This window comes from Myotis myotis, unplaced genomic scaffold (genome assembly GCF_014108235.1).
Source record: "Myotis myotis isolate mMyoMyo1 unplaced genomic scaffold, mMyoMyo1.p scaffold_m19_p_9, whole genome shotgun sequence".
NCBI lineage: Eukaryota > Metazoa > Chordata > Mammalia > Chiroptera > Vespertilionidae > Myotis > Myotis myotis.
The window spans coordinates 30,823,137-30,846,806 of NW_023416401.1; the positions used below are offsets into that span (position 1 = coordinate 30,823,137).

A 23,670-nucleotide genomic window follows, 5' to 3' on the forward strand; every position below is an offset into this window, starting at 1 on the left:
TGCCTTATAGTTAATGTGTATTCCCAGTCATAGAGTAGATAATAAATTTTTTATGAGTAAGTATTGTACTTCATTTTGGTATAGTATAAACCAATAAGATCTTTTCTCACTGGTAATGGGAATTTAAGTTTTATTTGGCACAATGTAGACACTTTTCTACAATTATGGCATTTCATGGAATGTTTATTTTCATCCGTTTATTCAAAAAATGTTTATTCATTATATACTAAGTGATGGATTTGATACTAGGTAATAGCAATGAGTAAGACACATGGCCTCTAGCCTCATGGGGTTCCCAGTCTATTACTGTTATAAATGTGTTGAATATTCCCCTAATAAAAATATTAACCACCATTTATTATAGACCAGGTAATGTGTTAAGCTTTTAGAATGCAGTATCTCATCTGATCTTTCCAATAATACTACTCTTATTTTAAAAAAAATAATTTTTTTATTGATTTTTATATAGAGAGGAAGGAAGAGAGAGAGAGAAACATCAATGTGAGAGAGAAACATCGATCTGCTGCCTCCTGCTGTATGCCCTCCACTGGGGATCGAGCCCCCAACCCGGACATGTGCCCTAATCGGGAACCAAACCGGCACCTTTTGGTGCACAGGACAGTGCCCAACCAACTGAGCATCACTGGCCAGGGCAATATATACCCTCTTCTGAAAATGATGAAACTAAGAGTTCTGTTCAAGATGGGTACAGTAGGTAAGTGCTGTACTTGCCTCCTCCCATGACCACATCAAAATTACAACTAAACTGCCCTGGCTGGTGAGTTTAGTAGTTAGAGTGTCAGTACCTCAAGCCCAGCACAAGTGGCATCCATCTGGACATCACTTTGTAGCTCATACCATGTAGCCCCAGGTAAGGCACGGGCAGTGGCTAATTTTGGCATGCACCACTCAAGAGGCCCCAGAAGCATTGCACCCAGTGGTCAGCTTCCAGACCACAACCAGAGCATCACACAACCACCTCAACAAACAACACACCCAAACGGCAGATTCGGCCGGCATCAGGGCCCCACTAAAGTGAATCTAGCTCCATAGGGTCAGCCCTTGCACAACTGCTCCTTCACTACAGTCATGGCCAGTCCTCACAATCAATCAGCCTGAGGATCAACCCCTTCCATTGACGTGCCTCAAGGCTCAACTACAGTAAAGGGGCACGTACACCCCACATGAGGGACCCAGCTAGAGACCCAGCTCAGGTGACTAGGGAGACTGTGCTACTGGGCCCATAGGACACCTACTACATAAGGCCTCTCTACCGAGACCAGGAGATGTTGCAGCTCTACCTAATGCATAGAAACAACCACAGGGAGGCTGTCAGAGCGAGGAGACAAAGAAACACGTCTCAAATGAAGAACAGAGCAAAACTCCAGAAAAAGAACCAAAAAAATGGAGACAAGCAATCTGTCAGATGCAGAATTCAAAATGTTGGTTTTAAGGATGTTCAATTAACTTAGAGGAAGAGTATATGAATTTAGTGAGAATTTTAACAAAGAAATAGGAAACCAAAAAATGGAGATAGAAAACATAAAAAAGAATCAGTCAGAAGTGAAGAATACAATAACAATTGAAGAATAATATATTAGAGGGAATCAATGGTAGATTAAATGAAGCAGAGGATCGAATCAGTGATTTGGAAAGTGAGGTGGCAGAAAACACCCAATTAGAACAGCAAAAAAGAAATTTTTAAAAATGAGAATAGTTTAAAGGGCCTCTAGAACAGTGGTTCTCAACCTTCTCAATGCCGTGACCCTTTAATACAGTTCCTCATGTTGTGGTGACCCCCAACCATAAAATTATTTTCGTTGCTACTTCATAACTAATTTTGCTACTGTTATGAATTGTAATGTAAATATCTGATATGCAGGATGTATTTTCATTGTTACAAAATGAACATAATTAAAGCATAGTGATTAATCACAAAAACAATATGTAATTATATATGTGTTTTCTGATGGTCTTAGGCGACCCCTGTGAAAGGGTCATTCGACCCCCAAAGGGGTCGCGGCCCACAGGTTGAGAACCGCTGCTCTAGAATAATATTGAACTTAGTAACATTTGTATCATAGGGGTACCAGAAGTAGAAAAGAAAGATCAAGGAATTGGAAACCTATTTAAAGAAATAACAACAGAAAACTTCCCTACCTATCAAAGGAAATAGATATACAAGTCCAGGAAGCAGAGAGAGTCCCATGCAAGATGAAGCCAAACGGGCTCACCCCAAGGCACATCATAATTAAAATGGTAAAGGTTGCCCTGGCCAGTGTAGCTCAGTGCTTGGAGCATTATCCCATGCACTGGAATGTCATGGATTAAATTCCTGGTCAGGGCACATGCCTAGGTTACCAGTTCGATCCCCAGGTGGTGCGCATATGGCGCTGTTCAATGTGTCTCTCTTACCATTGATATTTCTCTCTCTCTTCCTTTGTCCCTCTCTAAAAATCAATTTTAAAGGCAGAGGTTAAAGACAAGGATCTTAAAAGCAGCAAGAGAAAATGTTACCTACAAGGGGGCTCCCCTAAGACTGTCAGCTAATTTGTCAACAGAAAATGCGCAGGCCAGAAGGGATTGGCATGAAATATTCAAAGAAGGAACTTACAACTAAGATTACTCTACCCAGCAAAGCTATCATTTAGAATTAAAAGAGAGATAAAGATTTCCCCAGACAAGAAAAAGCTAAGGGAGTTCATCAGCACCAAACCAGTATTACAGAAATGTTAAAGGGACTTCTTGGAGGAGGAGGGGAAAGGGGAGCATGAGGAGTTAAAAGAGGAATAAAAAATATAAATAATCAAATACAATTACTACATATCTGTCAGCAATTACTTTAGATGTACATGGATTAAAGCATTTAATCAAAAGTGTAAGGCGGCTGAATGGATAAAAAAAAAAAAACCACACCTTACATATGCTGTGTACAAGAGATTCACTTCAGATGACACACACAGACTGAAAGTAAAGGAGTGGAAAAAGATATTTCATGAAAATGGAAAAAAAACAAACAAAAAACCTGGGGTAGCAGTACTTATAACCAGACAAAATAAACTTTAAAACAAAGACTATAACGAGAGACAAAGAGGGACCCAGCAGTTTCACTTCTTGGTATTTATCTGAAGAAACCCAAAACACTAATATGAAAAGACATATATACCCACATGTTCATTGCCACATTATTTACAATAGCCAAGATATATAAGCAAGCTAACTATCAGTGGATGAATGGATAAAGAAGTGGTACATATATACAATGGAGTCTGACTCAGCCCCACAAAAGAATGAAATCTTGCCATCTGCAACAGTGTGGATGGACCTAGAGGTATTGTGCTCAGGGAAATAAGTCAGACAGAGGAAGACAAATGCCATGTGATTTCACTTATATGTGGACTCAGAAAAACAAACGACCAAACAAAAAGAAAATCAAACTCATAGATACAGAGAACACTTTATTTTATTTTAATATATTTTATTGATTTTTTTACAGAGAGGAAGGGGGAGAGATAGAGAGTTAGAAACATCGATGAGAGAGAAACATCGATCAGCTGCCTCCTGCACACCCCCTACTGGGGAAGTGCCCGCAACCAAGGTACATGCCCTTGACCGTAATCGAACCTGGGACCCTTCAGTCTGCAGGCTGATGCTCTGTCCACTGAGCCAAACCCAGTAGGGCTACAGAGAACATTTTAATGGTTGCCAGGTGAGAAGCAGGTTGAGGGCTGGGTGAAAAAAGTAAGGGGTTAAGAAATACAAATTGATAGTTACAAAGTCAGTAATATTGTAATAACTATGTATAGTGCCTGCTGGGTACTAGATTTATCGGGGTGATCACTTCATAAGTTATAAATCTAATTACTGTGTTGTACACCTGAATCTAATATGATATTGTATGTCAACTGTAATTGAAAAATAAAAATTTATTTTAAAAAAACAAATGATGACATTAAGATAAGATGCTTGCAAAATGTCACATCACTCTAATAAGGGACAAAGCTGGGACACAAACCCAGAATATCTAATTTTAGATCCTGTCTAGTTCATCTTCTACTTACTTTGATTTTTTTTTTTACATTATAATTTGGTGTCTTGTGTTAAAATAAATATTTAATAACAAAATGTTATTACTTAGCAGGAGAGCACTAACAGTAAAATGTTATTAATTAGTCTAGGAATCTCACAATTTCTCTGTTCTTTCCTTTCCCAGGAAGAGACTCTGCACAAATCAGCCAGCAGCAGCAGTGTGTCTCCCTCCTTCCTTGAAGATCCATTCCTGGAGGCTGTGTCCACAAGGAAGAGTAAGTATTTGTGGCACAAAGAACTAGCATCAGACACCTTAAAAACACACTTGTCCTCAAGTCGGGGATCCCAAAGTGCCTTGTAGTTATTTTGGGTATAAAGAACTAAGCCTGGAACTTCACTAGTCAAAAACAAAAATATTCAGTATATTCCTAGAGTGACATTTAAGGTAAGGCTAAACTAATAACAGGATTCAGGTTTTTAACTTAGATCAGTCACCTTTGGGTTTACAGATAACAGTTGTAGGAAATAAGTCAGTTGTCTGTGTGTGTTTTTTATATTAATTACCTCCTTGTCTGAATTTACACAAGAAGTCCAATAATCACACTTGTTATTACCGTCCACACACATATACACATGTTCCATATCTATATATTCATACCCACAGGACATGTGTAAATAGTAAAAGCAATTTATAATTTTAGAATAGAAGGTTAAGTGACTTCTAAATGCTTTTATTACATTTTTATTTATAAGATTTTATAAAGGATTAAAATTTTTATATTAAGGAAGAAGATTCTGGGAAGATGGAGGGAGTAGGTAGCACCAGACAACAGTTGCTCTGACAGACTTTGCTCTGTTTTAGAACTCTTGAGTCTGTTGAAGGCTTACAACTTCCAGGGGAAGACTTGGGTAGTAAATTGTGGTTAATTCTAGTCAGCTGTCAGCATAGAACCAGCTACTCATCCTCTACGCCCAGCCCCTGGCAGATGGTTGTGTGCTGCTTCTGGAGCAGCTTGCACAAAGCTTGCATTAGCCAGAGTGGACCAAAAGGACCCTGTCACCAAATGCTGTGCCCTGGTTGCTGCCTCTGACTCCAGAGGTGGGCAGCCATTGTTGCATTTCTGCTAGCTACCCTCTGCTCCAGCTCGAGGGACTCCCAAAGCTTTTAAAGGCCGGCACCCCCTTCTTTCATTTTTTTGTTTTTTTCCCCCTTTGAGAGCCAGACATTATACATTAGGACATTCAAAAGCAGCTGCATATCAGGGAAAGTTAGAGAGTGGCTATGCATGCCGAGGAAGGAATACTAGAACTTCGTTAATGTCACTCTGTAAAGTGCATGATTGTTTAACCGCTATGCTGTATATCTGAAATTAACACAGAATAATATTGGAAAATAAAAACATTTTTAAAAGAATTTTGGTTTGATTTGGGAGACTTTTAGATATACAAAATGCGTATTTTACATGATTTGTTGAATAATGCCTGAACTCCTTAATTGCAAAATTCTGTGGAAAACAACATGAGGGCATTTGTATGTACAAATTTGAGACTGTACTTATATTGTGTTTCTAGGTAGGAATTTGAATGAATATTTTTTGCTTTTTTCTTGCAATTTCTGTATCAAGTTTATCTTGCAAAGATTCTTCTATAACAGTCCTCACAGTAAGAAAATTCATTTTAACTTAGTTAATTCATTTCTCTAGCACCTCCGAAATTCTTGCCCATATCATCAACCCCCCAGCCAGAGAGACGGCAGCCTCCCCAGAGACGGCATTCCATTGAAAAGGAAACGCCCACCAACGTGAGACAGTTTCTGCCACCGTCCAAGCAGAGCTCCCGGTCTCTTGTAAGTAACGGAAATACTGCATAGTAACTGCAGGGTCAGGTAGGGGACCTAGAACCGTTAGCTTTCTTGAGATGATGATTAGGAGAAAAAACTTCCAAAGGTTAGAATGAACTTTAAATAACCTGTTTTTAGTATCTAAAGAAAAGCAACCCTAACAGCAACCTAAATGAAAGCTGGCCATTCTCTGTTCATTTAAAGTACCTTTTTGCCCCACAGAAAACATCCGTGGTTGAAAGTATGAGTTGTTAAAGAAATGTTTTCTTCCTTTCAAAAGATATTAATCTACTTAAAAATTGTTAAAACTAATAATGAAAACAACAAAGTTTAGCTACAGTAGACTAGTTTATTAAGCACAAGTACCAGGAGAAAATTTTGATTCACTGAAAGCCATTATTCACTGTTTCCAAGTATATTTTGGAGCCAAAGCTGCTGTTGGGACTGGTTGACAGTTTTGCTGTTTTCCAGAGACTTGGATTCATGTAGGGGCCACTCGTTTCTCAGAACAGTGGGACGTGGGACACAAGGCCCTGCCAGGAAGAATAGATCACCAGCCAAAGGAGGTCTGCAGAGATTCTTTCGTAGTCCCACTTAACTTCAGAAATGTGTGCAGGCAAGATGCAAGGCTTCAGTCAGTAGTTCCACTGGCAACCCAGCATCTAACGTTTTTTTCAGATACTCATGAATAAACTGGAATATGCTTAGTCCACATTTTTAGGCTGTGATGTATCATTCCAAGTAGAAGAATAGAGTGTGGTTATTGTGAAAATACTAAGTTTGAACAGAGCTTACCGTGTTGAAATTTGATCAGTCATCTCTGCTCCCAAACAATACAACTAAAGAATTAATGATTTTATGGCAATTCTTGACAGGATTCCTCTTAAATAGTCACCAAAACACTGATATTTGATTAAATATAGCAGGAAAACAGAACTCTAACTAGACAGGTTCAGACTTTAAAATCTGAAGACTTCCGTTAATATGAACAAGTTACTGCTTTAGCAAAATATACAGTTACTGTCACAACTTAAAAAACATGTAAGAGGGAGGTCCTTAGTGGTTATTTTTTACAAGTCGGATAATTAGGCGATTCTTCTGTTCACATGGCTTTTCCTAGAAGCCAGTTTATAGGTGTGTCCCTGCCTTGTGATCATGTCATATGACATCATTGTTGAAGTTAGACTTAAATTTTAAAATTATCAACCAACCATCAGATCAATTACAAAGGAGTTTCAGGTAGTAATAACAGCTTTGCCAAGAAAGACTATCAGTCCACATCAAGAGCCCATGAAGTATACTTCCTGGCAAAGGGGAACTCTCAGAGTGTGGTCGGTCGGGCTGTGAGTTGGGTTTTTCTGTGGGGAAAAGAGCAAAGTAAAACCAGTCTGCAGTCACTAAGGGTCTCAGTGAAAGGCATTGCATTGGGTGCTCAGGTTCCACACAGAACTATATTCCCTCTAAGAGCCTCTACGCACCAGCTGAGACAAAATAACATCCGGGTCAAGTAATGACTTTTCTTGCTGGAAGCTTATCTCAGGAAATCCATCAAATTGCACTTCTGTGTGTAGTACCCTCTAGCTTGATAAGTATTGTTTTTAAAGTATGCTCATTTAAAATCTTAGCTGTATTTTTAGGAACAATCATTGTGTATTTCTAATCCCTTTACTGAAAATGGCAGAAATGTCTTTGTTGTTATTATTTTTCTTGTATCTCCCTTCCTTTCCTTAGGATGTTTTAAAATGTAATTTTTTTGTCCATCATTGGTCAAATGATTGAAGGTGATTGCCCATCTAAACGAAAGGCTGCTTGTCTTAAGAGCCTTCCCCAGGGGAGCAACACTCCCACACTCTCTCCGGCACAGCTGGCACAGCGGCAGTTGCCCAGTCCTGCATCCCAGCGAGCCTGGTTTAGGAAACTCAGTGTTCACCAGACAACCTGTTAGGAAATTTGAAGTTCAGGTCTTTGCTGTATAAACTTTGAGATTCTCTAGGATTGACTTCATGATTTGATTGCCGACTTACACATATGGGCGCAGATGTTGGTGTGGACACACGCATGGAATCTACCATTAACATCCTTTGTGGTGGTTTTGTTTTGTTCTGTTTTTCTTTCATGCTCTGTAATCACTATTTGTAGGTCATTCACGTTCAGCATTATTTTCTCCTCCCCCTGCCATTTTCTTTTCCCCTTATCTGTTGTTCAGGTTCCTAGGATAACCAGTGTATGGCCATGGACGCCTTTCCGACCACTTTTTTCTACCATACAAACAGCTTCTCTGCTCAGCTCTCATCCTTTTGAAGCAGCCATGTTTGGGGTAGCAGGGGCTATGTATTATCTATGTGAGAGAGCTCTTACCAGCAGGTGGAAGTCCTCAAAGGTTGGCCTCTTTCTGCTGGTTCTGGGAATTATTTTGCTCTATCTCTGACAGCAATACCTGAACTCCTGCACTCTGCAAGAATTAACAGCGTAGATGGGCACTTTGCTTCTGATCATTGATTCCAATCATTTGTAGGATGCATAGATCACACCATGATCTCAGTTGAGAGGAAAATAACTTTGAAAGGACAACAAACTCAAAATGCAGCATCAGATTCGAGGGACCTGTGAGTGTTTGTCTCTTGGAGTGACCCAATTTTATAGCAGGAGGAATGCTGCCCCTGTCTCCAGGGGCAGGAGCCCCCTGAGAGCCTGTGCTTTCACCCAGGGCCTCGCTGCCATCCGAGGAGAGTCTGCCTCCCACAGAGCCCTGTCACTGCCTGTGTCCCACACTCCCTGCCCCCCATCGCATGTGTCTCCCCTGACCTCAGACTCTCCTCATCCCCAGCACCGTTCACACAGCTGTGTTGTGATGGTCAGGGTGTTATATGGGTTTTATGATAGCCCCCTTCTCTGTAAAGAGAAACTTTAAGTTTCCTTTTTATTGCTTTGGTTATTTTAGCTATTTTAAGTAATCTTGCATTTTATTATTATTTTTGAGGTTTTCATAGAGTGTATTTTTTAAAGAAAGTACAATCATTTCCAAACCCCAGTGAAGTGAAAAGCCTGGGACCTCGTGAGGCTTCCCCACCCAGTGTGATGCCTGCTGCTGACCAGTGTTGGTGGCAGCCTTGCTGTTGCACCTGACACAGGGTCCCTTATTTCCTAAACACGCCTTCACTGAACCAGTGAGCCAGCAGCTGGTTTCTTTGTTATTCTTTATTACCCTTGATTTAGAAAGGAAACTGCAAATGTGAATGAGAAACAACAAATCCCTTTCCCTGTTTATTTGTCATGAAACATAAGATAAATCTCTGACCTTTTCCTATTTTCAGATCTGTCATTTGGGCAGATGGTTAAGTGCAGGAGTAACATTTTAACTCCTGTCACTCTACTGCTATTATTGAAGATCTTTCAACATTTTTATTTTTATTATTCATCCTCCCCAAACACACATATATGTATACTAAATTCACATTTTACTTTAGGCAAAGAATTCACTTAGTGTTTTAAAGTTAAACTTGAAAAAAGGAAAGAACAAGTAAATTTAATAGTTGCTATTTTTATTTAGTTTAAAAACTCAAATATTATTTTGGACATTTTTTAAGTATCTGCTACTTATGAAGTTTTTTATAATAACATGATATCAAATATGACTATTCCCATTTCTCTCTGTGGCTCAGTAACCAGATTATACATTTTGCTCTCTAATTTCTGTGCTGCCGAACTCTGACCTGTTTTTTGTTTTGTTTTGTTTGTTTTTAAATATATTTTTATTGATTTCAGAGAGGAAAGGAGAGCAGGAGAGAGAGAGAGAAACATCAATGATGAGAAAGAATCATTGATTGGCTGCTTCCTGCACACCACCTATTGGGGCTGCAACCCGGGCATGTACCCTGACCTGAAACTGAACCATGATCCCCTTTTTCAGAGGTCGATGCTCAACCACTGAGCCTCATTGGTGGGGCTCTGACCAGTTTTGAATGGTAAAAATAACCAAAATCTTCAACAAAAACTTTGTGACGTACGTAAAAGTAAATTTTAAAGGCACATCTGCATCTATAACATATTGTAATCATTATTAAAACACTTTAAGATTCAGCTTCCCTTTCCTAAATTTGAGAGTCATTTTGAAGTATAAAGAAACTGGAGAATTAGAGTCGTACTGATCTAGTCTGTATAGTCCATGTTCCACCATGAAAATGAGCTTAGTGCTTGCTGTAGGAGTGACCAGCCACTGTCACTGTGGGGAAAGTGCTCTTTATGTTTGGAGCATTAGTATCTCAGCAAGATCTGTTTAGGTTTAATTTGGCTTTGGGGATATTGAGCCAATATTTTTTAAAAGTGAAAAGTATTCTAGTAACTCTATTTTTTCTTTCATGTTGCATTAAAGTTTTGTTGTCCTTGGGAAAGCACCAGAATTAAAACATTAGCATTTGTCCTGATGGAAATTATCTTACTAAAGGCTAATCTACTTGAAATTTTTTTTAAAGGAAAGAAACACAGATAAAATCTACAATTTCTTATTATTTCCTTGTGAAGTACTGGATTTGCATATGGTTCAAAGCAGTAGGATGAAAGTATGCTCGACTAAGCCCTTATGTGATTTAAGAATAGGGAGAGAGCAGTCCAGGTTGTCAGGTTTATTGCATGTGCTAGTGAACCCTTGTAGAGAAAAAGGATCCCGTCTGCCAGAAATATTTACCAGCCCAGGCATCCAAGTTTAAAGTTAATTAAATTGGCACTATTTGCCATCTTTCTAGGGGGCACAACAACAAATCTCAGTAGAGATTATGTAGTTATTTGCTAGACTTATACATTTGTTCCAAGTCAACAGTTTTGTCACAGAGTTAGCTATCAGAAGATGTACTGCAGTCACACGTATAACTGATGAATGAAAATTACCATAGGAAAAGTTCCATGAAGTACGTTCAAAGCTCAGAAAAGCTGTCATTCGTATGTGCGCAGCAGCCAACAGTACTGACCTAGTGCAGCTTAAGGTCCTAACCTTCACCGAGTCAGTGCCTTGTCCCATTTGACACTACGCTTTTCTCAGGGTGGAGCAAAACAGAGTAGATATTGAACATGCTTAACCTTATTGTCTTTGAAAGCTTTTCCCATTGAAAGAGAACATTATGTGATGGTGATTTTTTAAAAAGTATTTTAGACATTTACAATAAATGATATAATCTCTGAACAGTCTGTCTTCCCAGCCTCCAGATTGAAAGTTCTTCATCTTAAAAATTCAATTGCAGGATTTTTTCCAAAACACAATTAAGCAAATTTAGCCTTTCTTAAGTTAGCTTGAACAGAGACGATTTGGTATTGATGGTTAGTAAGAATCTGTAGTTCTTCAAACTACTTTTTTTTTTAGTAAATGCTAATGTTTGTCAAGTTTGCAACCTAGATTTGTTTTTGTTTTTCTCTGATTGAAAGACAGAACTGAATGTTAAACTGCATTCATGGTCATGTGCTTTCTCACTTGGCTTGTTTGATTCCAGAATGCCTGTGACCAGTGCTATTGTGTGTGTGGGATGAATTATAATGTGTTTGTACTGAGAACACTAAGTTTCAGTGTCACTACACCACAATGGCCCTTGTGAGGCCTGGCAGCATGCGAATGCACAAGACTGTTCTGTCTTTCTATTGGATCCACCAATCAAGAGCAGGCCGGATGGGGAGCAGATGGGTGTGAGGCTCTTTATTCAGTGGGATCAGTTACATCAACATCTTCCTCAGCTGTTTTGGGGGAAGCTATTAACATAAGACAGTCAACATAAATATTTATTGTGAAATTATTCTGATTTTTTCCCCACATCTTTCCAATGCTGACTGTGCGTTCAGTAGTTGTTTAAAAGTCATAATAGAAATCTGGAGAACTGTGGAGCAGTAGAGATTGCCTTTTGGCTGTAAACTGCACCAATGTTCCAGCTCTACTCACGCCATTAGGATTTTTCAAGGTGTACTGATGTAACTTACCACTGTGCTTCCAGTACAAATTACTAACCACCTTCTCTTGGCTATTCTGGGTACCACCAACCAGTTTTAAAAATAGTACCAGTGTTTTTTATTTGCTATTTACCTATTAGCATATAGTATCAACACAACACTAAATAACGTCTGTGCATAATCATACGAGATAACTGACATACATTTAGTTATAGAATAACAAATATTTTTTTTCAAGATTTCACAGCATAGATACATAGCGAGGGGCTTTTTTTTTTTTTTTTTTTAACTTCAGTAAGCTATAGTGTTTCACATGGTCCCCAGACGTTTTCTGCCATCTGTTATCTTGGTATAATTAGAAATTATGTGGTACCCAGAGTAAGCCAGCTCTGTTCCAGTGTTCACTGGGACTTCTTTTCTTCTCAGAAGCTACTAACCAGGTGTCTGATCTGGTGGGAAATTTTGCAAAGCCAGAAAAGGGGGTGGGAGTTTTTTATTCATGTGGAATTTTGAATTTCAGGAGGAATTCTGCTACCCAGTGGAATGCCTAGCTCTTACTGTGGAGGAGGTGATGCATATTCGTCAGGTCCTGGTGAAGGCAGAGCTGGAAAAATACCAACAATATAAAGATGTCTACACTGCCCTGAAAAAAGGAAAGGTAGAGCTGTTTCAAGTCGATTGATCAGCAGGGGTAGCAGAACGGCCAGTCACAGGCATGGTCTCCTGAGGGAGCTGTCTGCTAGCCAGATGGTGCAGGACTTTTAGGGGATTTTAGGACGTAAGAGGCTTATTCTCCAGAAGTCAGTTCGTGTTCTGCCTTGCTCACCAAAGTGAATATTTTCTCCCTTAGAAATCAAACCTCTGGGAGTTTAAAACAACCATAATAAATAATGTTATGCCTTCATAAAACCATGTCTGCATTTAGTCATTATACTGGGGAGAATTTTTTAGAACCTTCTTCCAATTGCTTCCATGATGGTCAACTCTAGGGAGCTGTGGCCTTTTACTACCTTTTAAAAGTAGAATAAGATTAAATACAGAGCCATGTTATAATTATCACAGAGCCAAACATAAAAACAGGGTTTGTGAATTCTCGTCTTCCTTCTGTGTACTAAACTTCCCCAATGTATAAATATAAAATGTATTAAACCATATAAATTAGGAAATTAACTGTTGTCGATGTTTTTGTTTGTTTGTTTTTCTCCTTTTACATTTGTATTTTTTAGCTTTGCTTTTGTTGCCGAACCAGGAGATTTTCCTTCTTCACCTGGTCTTATACCTGTCAGTTCTGTAAGAGGTAAGGTTTCTTTGTAATTGATGACAATAGTCAAAGAAATACCAGTTAACGTCATTGTTTCATTATTTTTCTACATAGGAACAACATTAAAAATAATCTATTATCACCTTGTGCTTTGTTTATGGGTTAGGAATACTGATTTCTTCAAAAGAGTAGATCAAACAGTTACTTAGTGTTAGACCTTGAAAATGTTTCTCTGCATTTATTTCTTTTACATAACCAAGATCATTCTAATAATAATGTGTCATGTTTGAACAGAAAAAAAAAATAGGTATGATTGTCATATGACCCTTGGATAGACAAATAAGAAAATTACAGATGTAAGTTGATCCTTCTATAGGAAACAGTGTAAGAGTTAAGTTTTACAGATTATCTTTTTGGCAATCCGCAGTTGTATCAATTTGTTATATTCTGATAGAAGAACGAGAGAGTTCTTGTAATTTATTGTAGAAATTGACAACATGCAGTCGTTGGCTTCTCTAACTCTCCTGTCACATCTGTGGCATCATGCTAAGTAATACTTTTGATTTTGTATGCAGGCCCGTGTGCTCACAGTGTTGCAAAAAGGTAAGCTACGCTTGGTGACATCATAACGTAATAGTAATTTTAGTAGACTGCCTTTTTAACAGTATTGCTCATTCTCAGTTTTGTTTGGGATAATAGATGCGGCTGCCATCCAAGCCATACTCTACTCTTCCAATCTTTTCATTGGGACCTTCTGCCTCGCAAAGAGGGGAAAGTTGTGTGAGGCCAGAAAAACCCTCCACCAGCCACCAGCGGCCACTTCGGAGCATTGCCAGGTGAGCGAGAGGCCTGGATCTTCAGAGCATTCTTTGGGAAAGAAGAATGCTCCTTTTGAGGACTGTGATGATGTGGCAGGATTTTGGCTCCAGAGGGTTTGGGTGGGTGGGTTAGTTGGTTGGTTGGTTGGTTGATTTTAATATAGTTTTGAATTGCACACAAATCTTCAAAACTTCCGAAAGGTAACTTGTCAAGGGATCGTGGTTAGCTACTTGAAGGATACTTTACTCTCATAGTTTATTTTTTAAAAATAATTACTTTTTCCCATATTGTATTTTTTATTTATTTATTTTTTTCCCATATTGTATTTTTTAAATGTATCTTTATTATTGAAAGTATTATAGCCACCCTCCCTTTGCCCCCCCATTGACCCTCCTCTCCCCACTGCTCTCTGCATACATGGCCTGTGCATAGATGCATATAGGTTCTTTGGTTGATCTCTTCCCTCTGAGAATCCCCAGTCCACTGAATGCTTCCATGTCTCTGGACCTATTTTGTTTGTCAGATTATTTTGTTCATTAGATTCCACATATAAGCAAGATCATGTGACACTTGTCTTTCTCTGACTGGCTTCTTTCATTTAGGATAATACTCTCCAGGTTCCTCCATGTTGTCTCAAAGGTTAAGAGATTCTTCTTTTTTTATAGCTGTGTAGTAGTCCACTGTGTAAATGTACCACAGGTTTTTTATCCATTCATCTACTGATGGGCACTCGGGCTATTTTCAGATCTTAGCTATTAAAAGTAGCATTGCTATAAACATAGGGGTGCGTATATACTTTCTGATTGGTGTTTTGGGATTCTTAGAATATATTCCTAGAATAGGGATCACTGGGTCAAATGGCAGTTCCATTTTTAATTTTTTGAGGAAACTCCACACTGTTTTTCAGTCTGCATTCCCGCCGGCAGTGTACTAGGGTTCCTTTTTCTCCATATCCTTGCCAGTGCTTGTTGTTTGTTGATTTATTGATGGTAGCCATTCTGGCAGGTGTGAGATGGTATCTCATTGTCATTTTAATTTGCATCTCTCTGATGATTAGTGACATTGAGCATTTTTTCATATGTCTCTTGGCCATTTGTATGTCCTCTTTGGAGAAGTGTCTGTTTAGTCCTTTGCCCATTTTTTGATTTTATATTTCGGAGATTAACCCCTTATTAGATGTATCATTGGCAAATATGTTCTCCCATTCAGTGTGTTCCCTTTAGAAATAATTACTTTTGTGTGTCCTTTAAAAGTCATCTTTAGATCTGTTCTTGTTTTCAGTGGACTTGAAAACGTGCATGTAATAGTTTAATCTTTCTTTCCTTCTTTAGTTTGAAAGAAAATCTGTTTAATCCTATGTTTACAATGGTTTGCAATTTAGTTTCCTATTGTAAAGGCAGAAACGAAGCTTTATGCCAAGAGCTGGCAATTTAAAAGAAAAAAAAGTTGCCTGAGTATCAATCCCTTTGCATTTGATGCAGAGTAAGAGTAAGGTTAGTGTTGGTCCTTAAGTAAGGTGGAAGGAGGTCAGGCCAGCTTAATAGTCTAGCCACCATGACTAAATCAAGCCACCATTTGGTACCTAAGGTCTCAAACTAAAATTTATTTATTTTGTTTGCTAGTTCAGTTTGTTCACTAAAGTCCACATATGAGTGAGATCACATGGTTCTTGTCTTTCTCTGAGTGGCTAATTTCACTTAGTATAATGTTCTCTAGGTCCATTCATGCCATCACGAAGAGTAAAATTTTCTTCCTTTCCATGGCAGAATAGTATTCCACTGTGTAAATATAGCACAGCTTTTTCATCCACTCATCTACTGATGAGCACTTGGGCCGCTTCCAAATCTTGCTTGGCTATTATAAATAACTCTGCAGTGAAATAGGGGTATATATTCTTTCAAATTAGAGTTTTGGGCTTCTTCGGATAAATTCCCAGAAGAGGAATCACTGCATCATAAGGCAGTTCCATTTTTAATGTTTTGAGGACACTTCATACTGCTTTCCACAATGCACCAATCTGCATTCCCACCAACAGTGCATGAGGATTCCCTTTTCTCCACATCCTCGCCAATCAATATTATTTCTTTTTCTTTTTTTTAAATATATTTTATTGATTTTTTACAGAGAGGAAGGGAGAGAGATAGAGAGTTAGAAACATCGATGAGAGAGAAACATCGATCAGCTGCCTCCTGCACATCTCCCACCGGGGATATGCCCGCAACCCAGGTACATGCCCTTGACCGGAATCGAACCTGGGACCTTTCAGTCCGCAGGCCGACGCTCTATCCACTGAGCCAAACCGGTTTCGGCAATATTATTTCTTAATAAAACATGTTTCCTGGTTTCTTTCCCTCCCTTTACCCTCTCCGCCCAGCTCCACCCCACCCCAGCTTTCACTGCACTATTGTCTGTGTTCATGGGTTATGCATATATGTAAATACGTTATTTGATTAATCTCTTCCTACCCCCTAGCCCCCACTTACCTCTGAGATCTGTCAGTCTATTCTGTGCTTCCATGTCTCTGGACCAGCGTTTCTCAACCTGTGGGTCACCAACCTGTGGGTTGCGACCCCTTTGGGGGTCAAACAACCCTTTCACAGGGGTCGCCTAAGACCATCAGAAAACACATATATAATTACATATTGTTTTTGTGATTAATCACTATGCTTTAATTATGTTCATTTGGTAACAATGAAAATACATCCTGCATATCAGATATTTACATTACGATTCATAACAGTAGCAAAATTACAGTTATGAAGTAGCAACAAAAATAATTTTATGGTTGGGGGTCACCACAACATGAGGAACTGTATTAAAAGGGTCGCGGCATTAGGAAGGTTGAGAACCACTGCTCTGGTCCTACTTGTTCACCAGTTTTATTTTGTTTGTTAGATTCCACATATAAGTGAGATGATGTGATTTTTGTTTATTTTTTTAATATTTTGAACCTTTTCTTCATTTAGAAATTCTTTGCAAGAACATGACATGACTAAATCACTCACCATTCCATAATGTTTTTGCAGCAAATTTTCTTTTTTTGCACTTATTTTTTTTAGTATTGCAATACAACTATGAGTAATAATTCTGGATCTTTTAAACGTTTTGTTTTATTCCAGGTTCTCCTCAAAATCTAAGTCTGTGGACAAATCAGATGAAGAATTACAGTTTCCCAAAGAGTTAATGGAGGACTGGAGTACTATGGAGGTGTGTGTAGACTGCAAAAAGTTTATTTCGGAAATCATCAGTTCAAGCCGGCGTAGCCTGGTGTTGGCCAACAAAAGAGCCCGATTAAAAAGGAAAACACAGTCTTTCTATATGTCCTCACCAGGCCCCTCAGAGTACTGCCCTTCAGAGAGGACTATCAATGAAATCTGAGCCCTGTGCCTTTCAGTTGCTTTTGTGTTCAGTGTCGGCGCTAGCACGGGAGAACACGGAGCTGGACTGTCTCTCCTTGCTGTGGGCTTTAGTTAATAGGCTTGATTTGCATTAGATCAAGTTTTTGCTGCATCACATTGTTCCACAGACTGAATGCTGTGTTCATATCAATTGATGATATGTGACAGGTCAGCCAATTGCTCGTTTGCACTGAGAGGACAATAATTTGAAACTTGCTTTTGTGTGTGTGTATGTGTAGATTTGGAGGCTAGAAACTTTTTCCTTAGTTCAGTTCCTTACTGTTCCTCATATAATTTTCTGACTAAGGTAAAAATCTTCTCATGTGAGAAATCAGCCTAACAAAGGTGTCGATGTTAGCACAGTTCTAAGCAGTAAGTCATATTGGCACTTCCACCTGACAGTGTTCCTATCTAATGTACATAGTGATCCGGAGCCCTGCCGCTCACCAGATGTGTGGGGGTGGGGCCCCGCTACTTATCATCTCACAGCACAAAGCCTAGAAGGATTTGCTCCTACTGTCACACTGATTTTAAATTATTGCTGCTCTGAGATAAAGACTACAGGAGGGACTTCATGCCTACATTTTAGTGCAAAACATCTGAATCAGCTGTCCACCCGAGTGGATGGCCATTTCCTCTGAGCTGCTGTTTGCCCCAGTGCAATGGACCAGTGTCTCTTGGAGTGCGTGACAGGTTTTCATTCCCTATCTTCCATGTACTGTGGTTACTTGTAGTTTTATATTGGAGACCTAGGAGTTAAAGTTTTGTAGGACAAGAAGACTAAACGTTTGTCAACAAGTTAACTATAAAAAGGGTTGTAACAGCCTAGGGTGCCAGCTATCGGCCACACTGGAATGAGCTGGAGCGCATGCATTTTCAACTACGTTTCCCATAGCTTTATAGTCTAGGCACCATGACTAAATGAAGCCACAATTTGGTACCTAAAGTCTCAAACTAAAATTTATTTATTTTTATAAATGAAGTTGAAAAAAACAACTTTGTCTAGTTCTTTTTAAATTACAAGATAACCTGCTGTTAGTCTTTTTGGATACGCTTTTTGCACAAGTTTTCCTTGTAAACAACTTGAGCAAGTGGGGTGGGCTTTTGATGAAGGTAGGTTGGAGGACAACATTGTATACCTGAAATTTCTCTTGTTTGGCCCATACCATGGACTATTATTTTGGTATGCTTAGAAATGACCAACCAATCAAATTGCCATTGATGTTTGAAAGTCAGTTAATACACATGCACAATAATTTCCTAAAAGCTATAAGACACGTCTGTAGTCAACACTACGACAGCACCATTTAATAAAAGGCATGGCAGTCACACTTCATTCCACATCAAAATGTAGTAACATTTCTATATTAAATTAACAGTAATACCTCAAAACTGCTCTGGTAGTAGTTCTTAATGGATTGAAGTTTACAATTTAGTAAATGGCTTAAAATTACTTATGAAATAAATTTTACCAGTTGACTAAAATAATGCATGTTAACAGTTTGTATTTGCATGTAAAGTGGGCCACCAGAGAACCCTTATTGATTATGCAAATGTTTAAATTATTTTAAAGACTCTTGTCTAAGAGCTTTACACATTATATTGGGTGAATTTCATTTATAAAATTTTCCAAGGGACAAATTGAACTCTACCCCAGATGGTCTGGTGGGAGCCACACACACCCTTTGAAGGCCTGGGCAGAGGCCTGTAAACAACTACCAGGAGAGGTGCCAGACAGAGGGAGTGGTATTTGATATGACATGGGATAGTGTGTCTTTTAACAGAATGACACACTATCCCAGGTTATGTTGTTAGTTAAACATAAGAAGCCAAACCCCCAAAATGATCATTTCGTTCACAAGGCAAATATCTAGCACATCAGAATCTTTGACTTGACTTCTTCATATGGGCGGATTTGGGCATTATGATCACCTCATACCAGAGCATTGCAATGTAAATTCTTCAACAGCATTATTGCATTAAAGAGGTTACATGGATGATATATCTGCATGAGACAATTTGCAGAAAGCAGTGTAAGGAAACAGCACATGATATAGTTAAAATTACAGAAATCAAATTGGTATCACTTTTTGTTGCCAAAATAATTTCTTGCATTTAATCCTTTCCGATCCATGACATGTACCAAACACCTCCACTAAATTAGGTAACTTCCAGAGAGCAATTCACTAACAGCTTGTAGAGTGTGGTCTTACAATCCTTAGGCTGATCTTAGGCCTCTCTTCCTCCTCTTTCTACTAAAATAACATACTTTACAGAGTTCCTCTTTGTCCTGGTTTCTAGCTCTTTGGCATTTACTTCTGACCCAACAACAATAAAACTGTTGTTGGACAGCTGGTCTCACTTGGAGCCTGATGTGTCTTAGAGCTTGGACGTACCCCTGAGCAGCCCTCCTGCGCACATCCCACCTCTAACTCTCACCCTGACCCCCTCCAGGCTTAAGCACCCACTCGCTGCTTTGGTCCCAGACCTCATGAACTCACCCTGTAGGAAGATCTTTGTTTTCTTCCCCATGGCTTAACTGTCTACCAGTGTCAGAGTAGATAAGAATGCTTGTAAATACTGTAATATATTAATATTTGAAAGGCATTCATTCAGTGGACAATGGAAATTAACTCTCCCAAGACAAGTAAAAGTCAGATAATTGATATGTACATCGACTTAACAGTCCTACTAGAGTTCGTCTTAAGCCTTTCAAATTAAACCTGAAGGTTATTATGTAGAAATGTAAAAAATGATCTTACATTTGAAGAGATTATGTGATTACCACCGTGAACTCATACCATGAATTTTTTAAGGCTTTTATTTTTCTAACTGTATTAATAAATAGGACTGGATTTTAGGTATCACATAGGAGACATGAAAGTTTTAAATTATGTTGCTATTTGCTTCAGCTAAATAGCAGACAATTTTGTACATGCAAAACTGGAAGGGCCATGGAGTACTGTGTGTACTGACTGGGCCCAGACCCGGCTTCCTACCTGTATGAGAGACAGTGTCACTGGCGTTCAGGGTGACATGGCGGTTCTAGAAGTTTTCCATTAAAAACTTTTATTTTAAAATTTATCTGGGGAAAAATAAAATGACTTTCCATCATGCCTTCTGTGTTGAGTTCCTGTTGTAAAATGGCGATGTCTTTTGATAACTAGCTGTCAGCAACCACCTAGGTTGTGAAGGCAGATACTTGTATCATCAACACCTTATGATCAGTTTGAGAAATACAACCTAACAAGGACCACATTGGAAAAATAAAACAAAAATGGAGCCTCCAAGATAACTGCTGTGTTACCAAGTAGGTGTGAGTCCTTTTTTTACTCAACAGTGTAGAAAATTAAAATTTTATAAACACTTTATTGCATAAGAAGTTGTATATATGGAGAAAAATTATGTCTGCAAAAAGATAAGCTTTTATATATATTTTTTTCAGCTCTTTGTGTTGTTGTTGTTAATCCTCACCGAGGATATTTTTCCATTGGCGAGGAAGGGAGGGGGAGAGAAACATCAATGTATGATAGACATATCGATTGGTTGCCTCCCACAAATGCTCTGACCAGGGCCGGGGATCCAGCCTGCAACTGAGGTATGTGTCCTTGACCAGAATCGAACCAGGACCCTTCAGTCTGAGGGCCGGCACTCTATCCACTGAGCCAAACCGATCAGGGCTTTCCAGACGTATTTTAGGGTCTCTTTCCACTGAGGTTTCTCTGTGAGATGTGTATTTGTATGTATTCAGCTCATCATCCAAATGTTCACTGACTTTCTCAGGCTAAGAGTCTTTGCCTCATGCCTCCTTGGATTCCAGAGATACAGAACATTCAGATACCATAAAAGGGGAAGCTGTAGGTAACTGTTATTTAACTATATCTTTTTTTTTTTTAAGTAAGGATTACAATTCTTTTTTTTAAATACATTTTTATTGATTTTAGAGAGGAAGGGAAAGGGAGAGAGAGATAGAAACATCAATGATGAGAGAGAATCATTGATCAGCTGCCTGCTGCATGCCCCCTACTAGGGATCAAGCCCGCATCCCAGGCATGTGCCCTTGACTGGAATTGAACCCAGGACCCTTCAGTTCACAGGCTGATGCTCTATCCACTGAGCCAAACCAGCTCGGGTGAACTATATCTTTTTTAAAAATACACGTTTTTATTTATTTTAGAGAGATGGAAAGAGAGAGAGGAACAGTGATGAGAGAGAAACATTAACATTGATCAGCTGCCTTCTGCACTCCCCTCACTGGGGATTGAGCCTGCAACTCGGGCATGTGCCCTGACTGGGAATTGAACCAGCGAACTCCTGGTACATGGGTCGATGCTTAACCACTGAGCCACCTGGCTGGCCGGGCAAGCTCTATCTTCCTTTTTCCTTTCCAGCTCCAGTGAGAGAAAAGATGCATAGTTGTAAATCATCGTTGTCTAGAATTTAATAAAGAGAACTGCTTTTAGGAAAGGGCTTGATTGCACATGTGATATGTTCAGAGATTCCAGTTCTGCTATCTCTATAGAATATACAGGCACACACACACAGAGATACTCATTATAATGCTCAGAAACGGTGCTCCTTATTCCCTTGTGTCAGCCAGGGCTGTGACTAGAAACATCTCCCAAAAATGTTTACTAGCTAAGAACCAACTTAATATAAAACTCTGCATACACTAATTAAATGTTTAGGTACAGTTACCTGGCAGACCAACTTGCACTATTATTCTGGCTTATTCCACTAAAATGTGTGTGTGATGTAAGTATTTAGAGTAGGTCTTACTGTGCAAACAAAAACATCCTGCAGTTCTGTTTCTGCATGGCCTGGCAAAGTCTGGGCCCCTGTAGCCTATGGAAGCAGTGGAAAGAAAAGGGCTTCACAATTACAGGACATCGCTCTTGAAAAGTGGGCTTTGAAAACGGGGGCATCAAGAAATTGCTTTGCCATGGCCCCATGTCTCAGCTGGAGCATCCCATACACCAAGAGGTTGTGGGTTCAATCCCCAGTTGGGGCTCACACAGGAGGCAACCAATCTCTCTCTCTCTCTCTCTCTCTCTCTCTCTCTCTCTCTCTCTCTCTCTCTCTCTCTCTCTCTCTCTCTCCCCCCCCCTCTCCCCCCACGCCCCCTCTTTAAAATCAGTAAACAACCTTGGGTGAGGATTAAAAAAAAGTTGCTTTATGTCCCTGGGGCCTAAGAGCTGAAGAATCATCTTGATGTTTGAGCCTATGCCATGTTCTACACAACTCAGTGTTCAGATTTTGTTTGCCACCCAGAGGGCCAGACACTGTGGGTTGTGAACTAGGAATGATCCTGCAGGCTGTTCTAATAAACCTGATTCTCTAGAATTGAAGCCCTTGTGTGTGGCTGGCAAGAGGGACATCCTTGAGCAAGGTATATTGCAGCCCTATAGTGCAAAGCCTGTGGAGGTCTTCTATTTCTGCGTACTGAGTGCCTATAATATTCTTTTTCTTGATTAGGCGCTGACCTCACAGGTATGCTTAGTTTATGAAAATACACTGAGCTGTCACTTTTGATCTGTGCACATTTTTGGGGGGCATCTTATACTTTAATAAAAAGCTTACAAAATCATATTTCTTATGTAACTTTACCCAAAACTCATATGGTGAACATTTGCTGTAATTTGTGTGGGGTGGTCAAGTTCCATATCCCTGGAAGAAAAAAAAATGCAAATTTGCTTTAGAGAAATGTAAATTAAACTCAGAATTTTCACAAATAAATTCTTCCAAGAATACAAGAGGGAGCGAGCCATCAGGGGAGAACAGAAGCACTGTTTTTCAGAATCACACCCATAATGACAGTCAATGCTGGAATTACCAGAGGACGGCTATGAAATAAGTGTGATAGGTATGTTTGAAAGTGTGATGAAGTAGGGAATATCAATATTGCACTTATTAGTAAAGATCCAAATGGTAGTTCTAAAAATGTAAAATACATTTTAAATTAGAAAAATCAATAGCTTTAAAAATATGTAATTTTAAATGTCTACTAGACACAAAAAGTGTAAATAAACAAGCGAAATTAATTTTAATAACATTTAACCCAATAAATTAAAAATATTACCATTTCAACATCCAATCAATACAAGATTATTAATGAGATAATTTACATTTTTCATACAAGTCTTTGCAATTTAGAATGTGTTTTATACTAAAAATGTATCGATCTGGAGTAGTCACTCTTGATCCATTCTGTATACACACACACTGTATTTACATGTTTCTGCTGTATATTGATGGGCATGGGTCCAAGATGAAGCAAAACTGTTTATTTAGATCCCCATGTAATGTTAATTTAATTGAACAGATGTGTTTAATTTATTGAACCATTTTCCTACTGAGAGATATTTTGTTTATTTTTCATATTTCAAATAAGTCTG

General features: G+C 38.9%; 2 protein-coding genes across 14 annotated transcripts in view; one reads left to right on the plus strand and one right to left on the minus strand.

Annotated features, from left to right (window-relative positions):
* LOC118663754 (centrosomal protein of 76 kDa) overlaps positions 1–20,391 on the plus strand; it is a 149,492-nt gene extending 129,101 nt beyond the window's left edge. For 6 of the 13 annotated variants that reach the window (XM_036323683.1, XM_036323688.1, XM_036323680.1 and 3 more), the window contains 8 exons: positions 4,214–4,304; positions 5,733–5,875; positions 8,076–8,249; positions 12,318–12,455; positions 13,024–13,094; positions 13,634–13,661; positions 13,758–13,894; positions 16,997–20,391. In XM_036323683.1, coding sequence (XP_036179576.1) covers positions 4,214–4,304; positions 5,733–5,875; positions 8,076–8,249; positions 12,318–12,455; positions 13,024–13,094; positions 13,634–13,661; positions 13,758–13,894; positions 16,997–17,255 — 1,041 coding nt within the window. In that variant the 3' untranslated portion in view covers positions 17,256–20,391. The other 7 variants (XM_036323684.1, XM_036323685.1, XM_036323692.1 and 4 more) reach the window with 4 other exon arrangements.
* Positions 20,392–21,550: 1,159 nt separating this feature from the next.
* The window catches only part of PRELID3A (PRELI domain containing 3A), a 37,838-nt gene continuing 35,718 nt past the window's right edge, over positions 21,551–23,670 (minus strand). The window contains exons 6-7 of the mRNA XM_036321983.1: positions 22,883–22,942; positions 21,551–21,708 (exon numbers count right to left, since the gene is read on the minus strand). Coding sequence (XP_036177876.1) covers positions 22,928–22,942 — 15 coding nt within the window. The 3' untranslated portion in view covers positions 21,551–21,708; positions 22,883–22,927. The remainder of the gene's footprint in view (positions 21,709–22,882; positions 22,943–23,670) is intronic.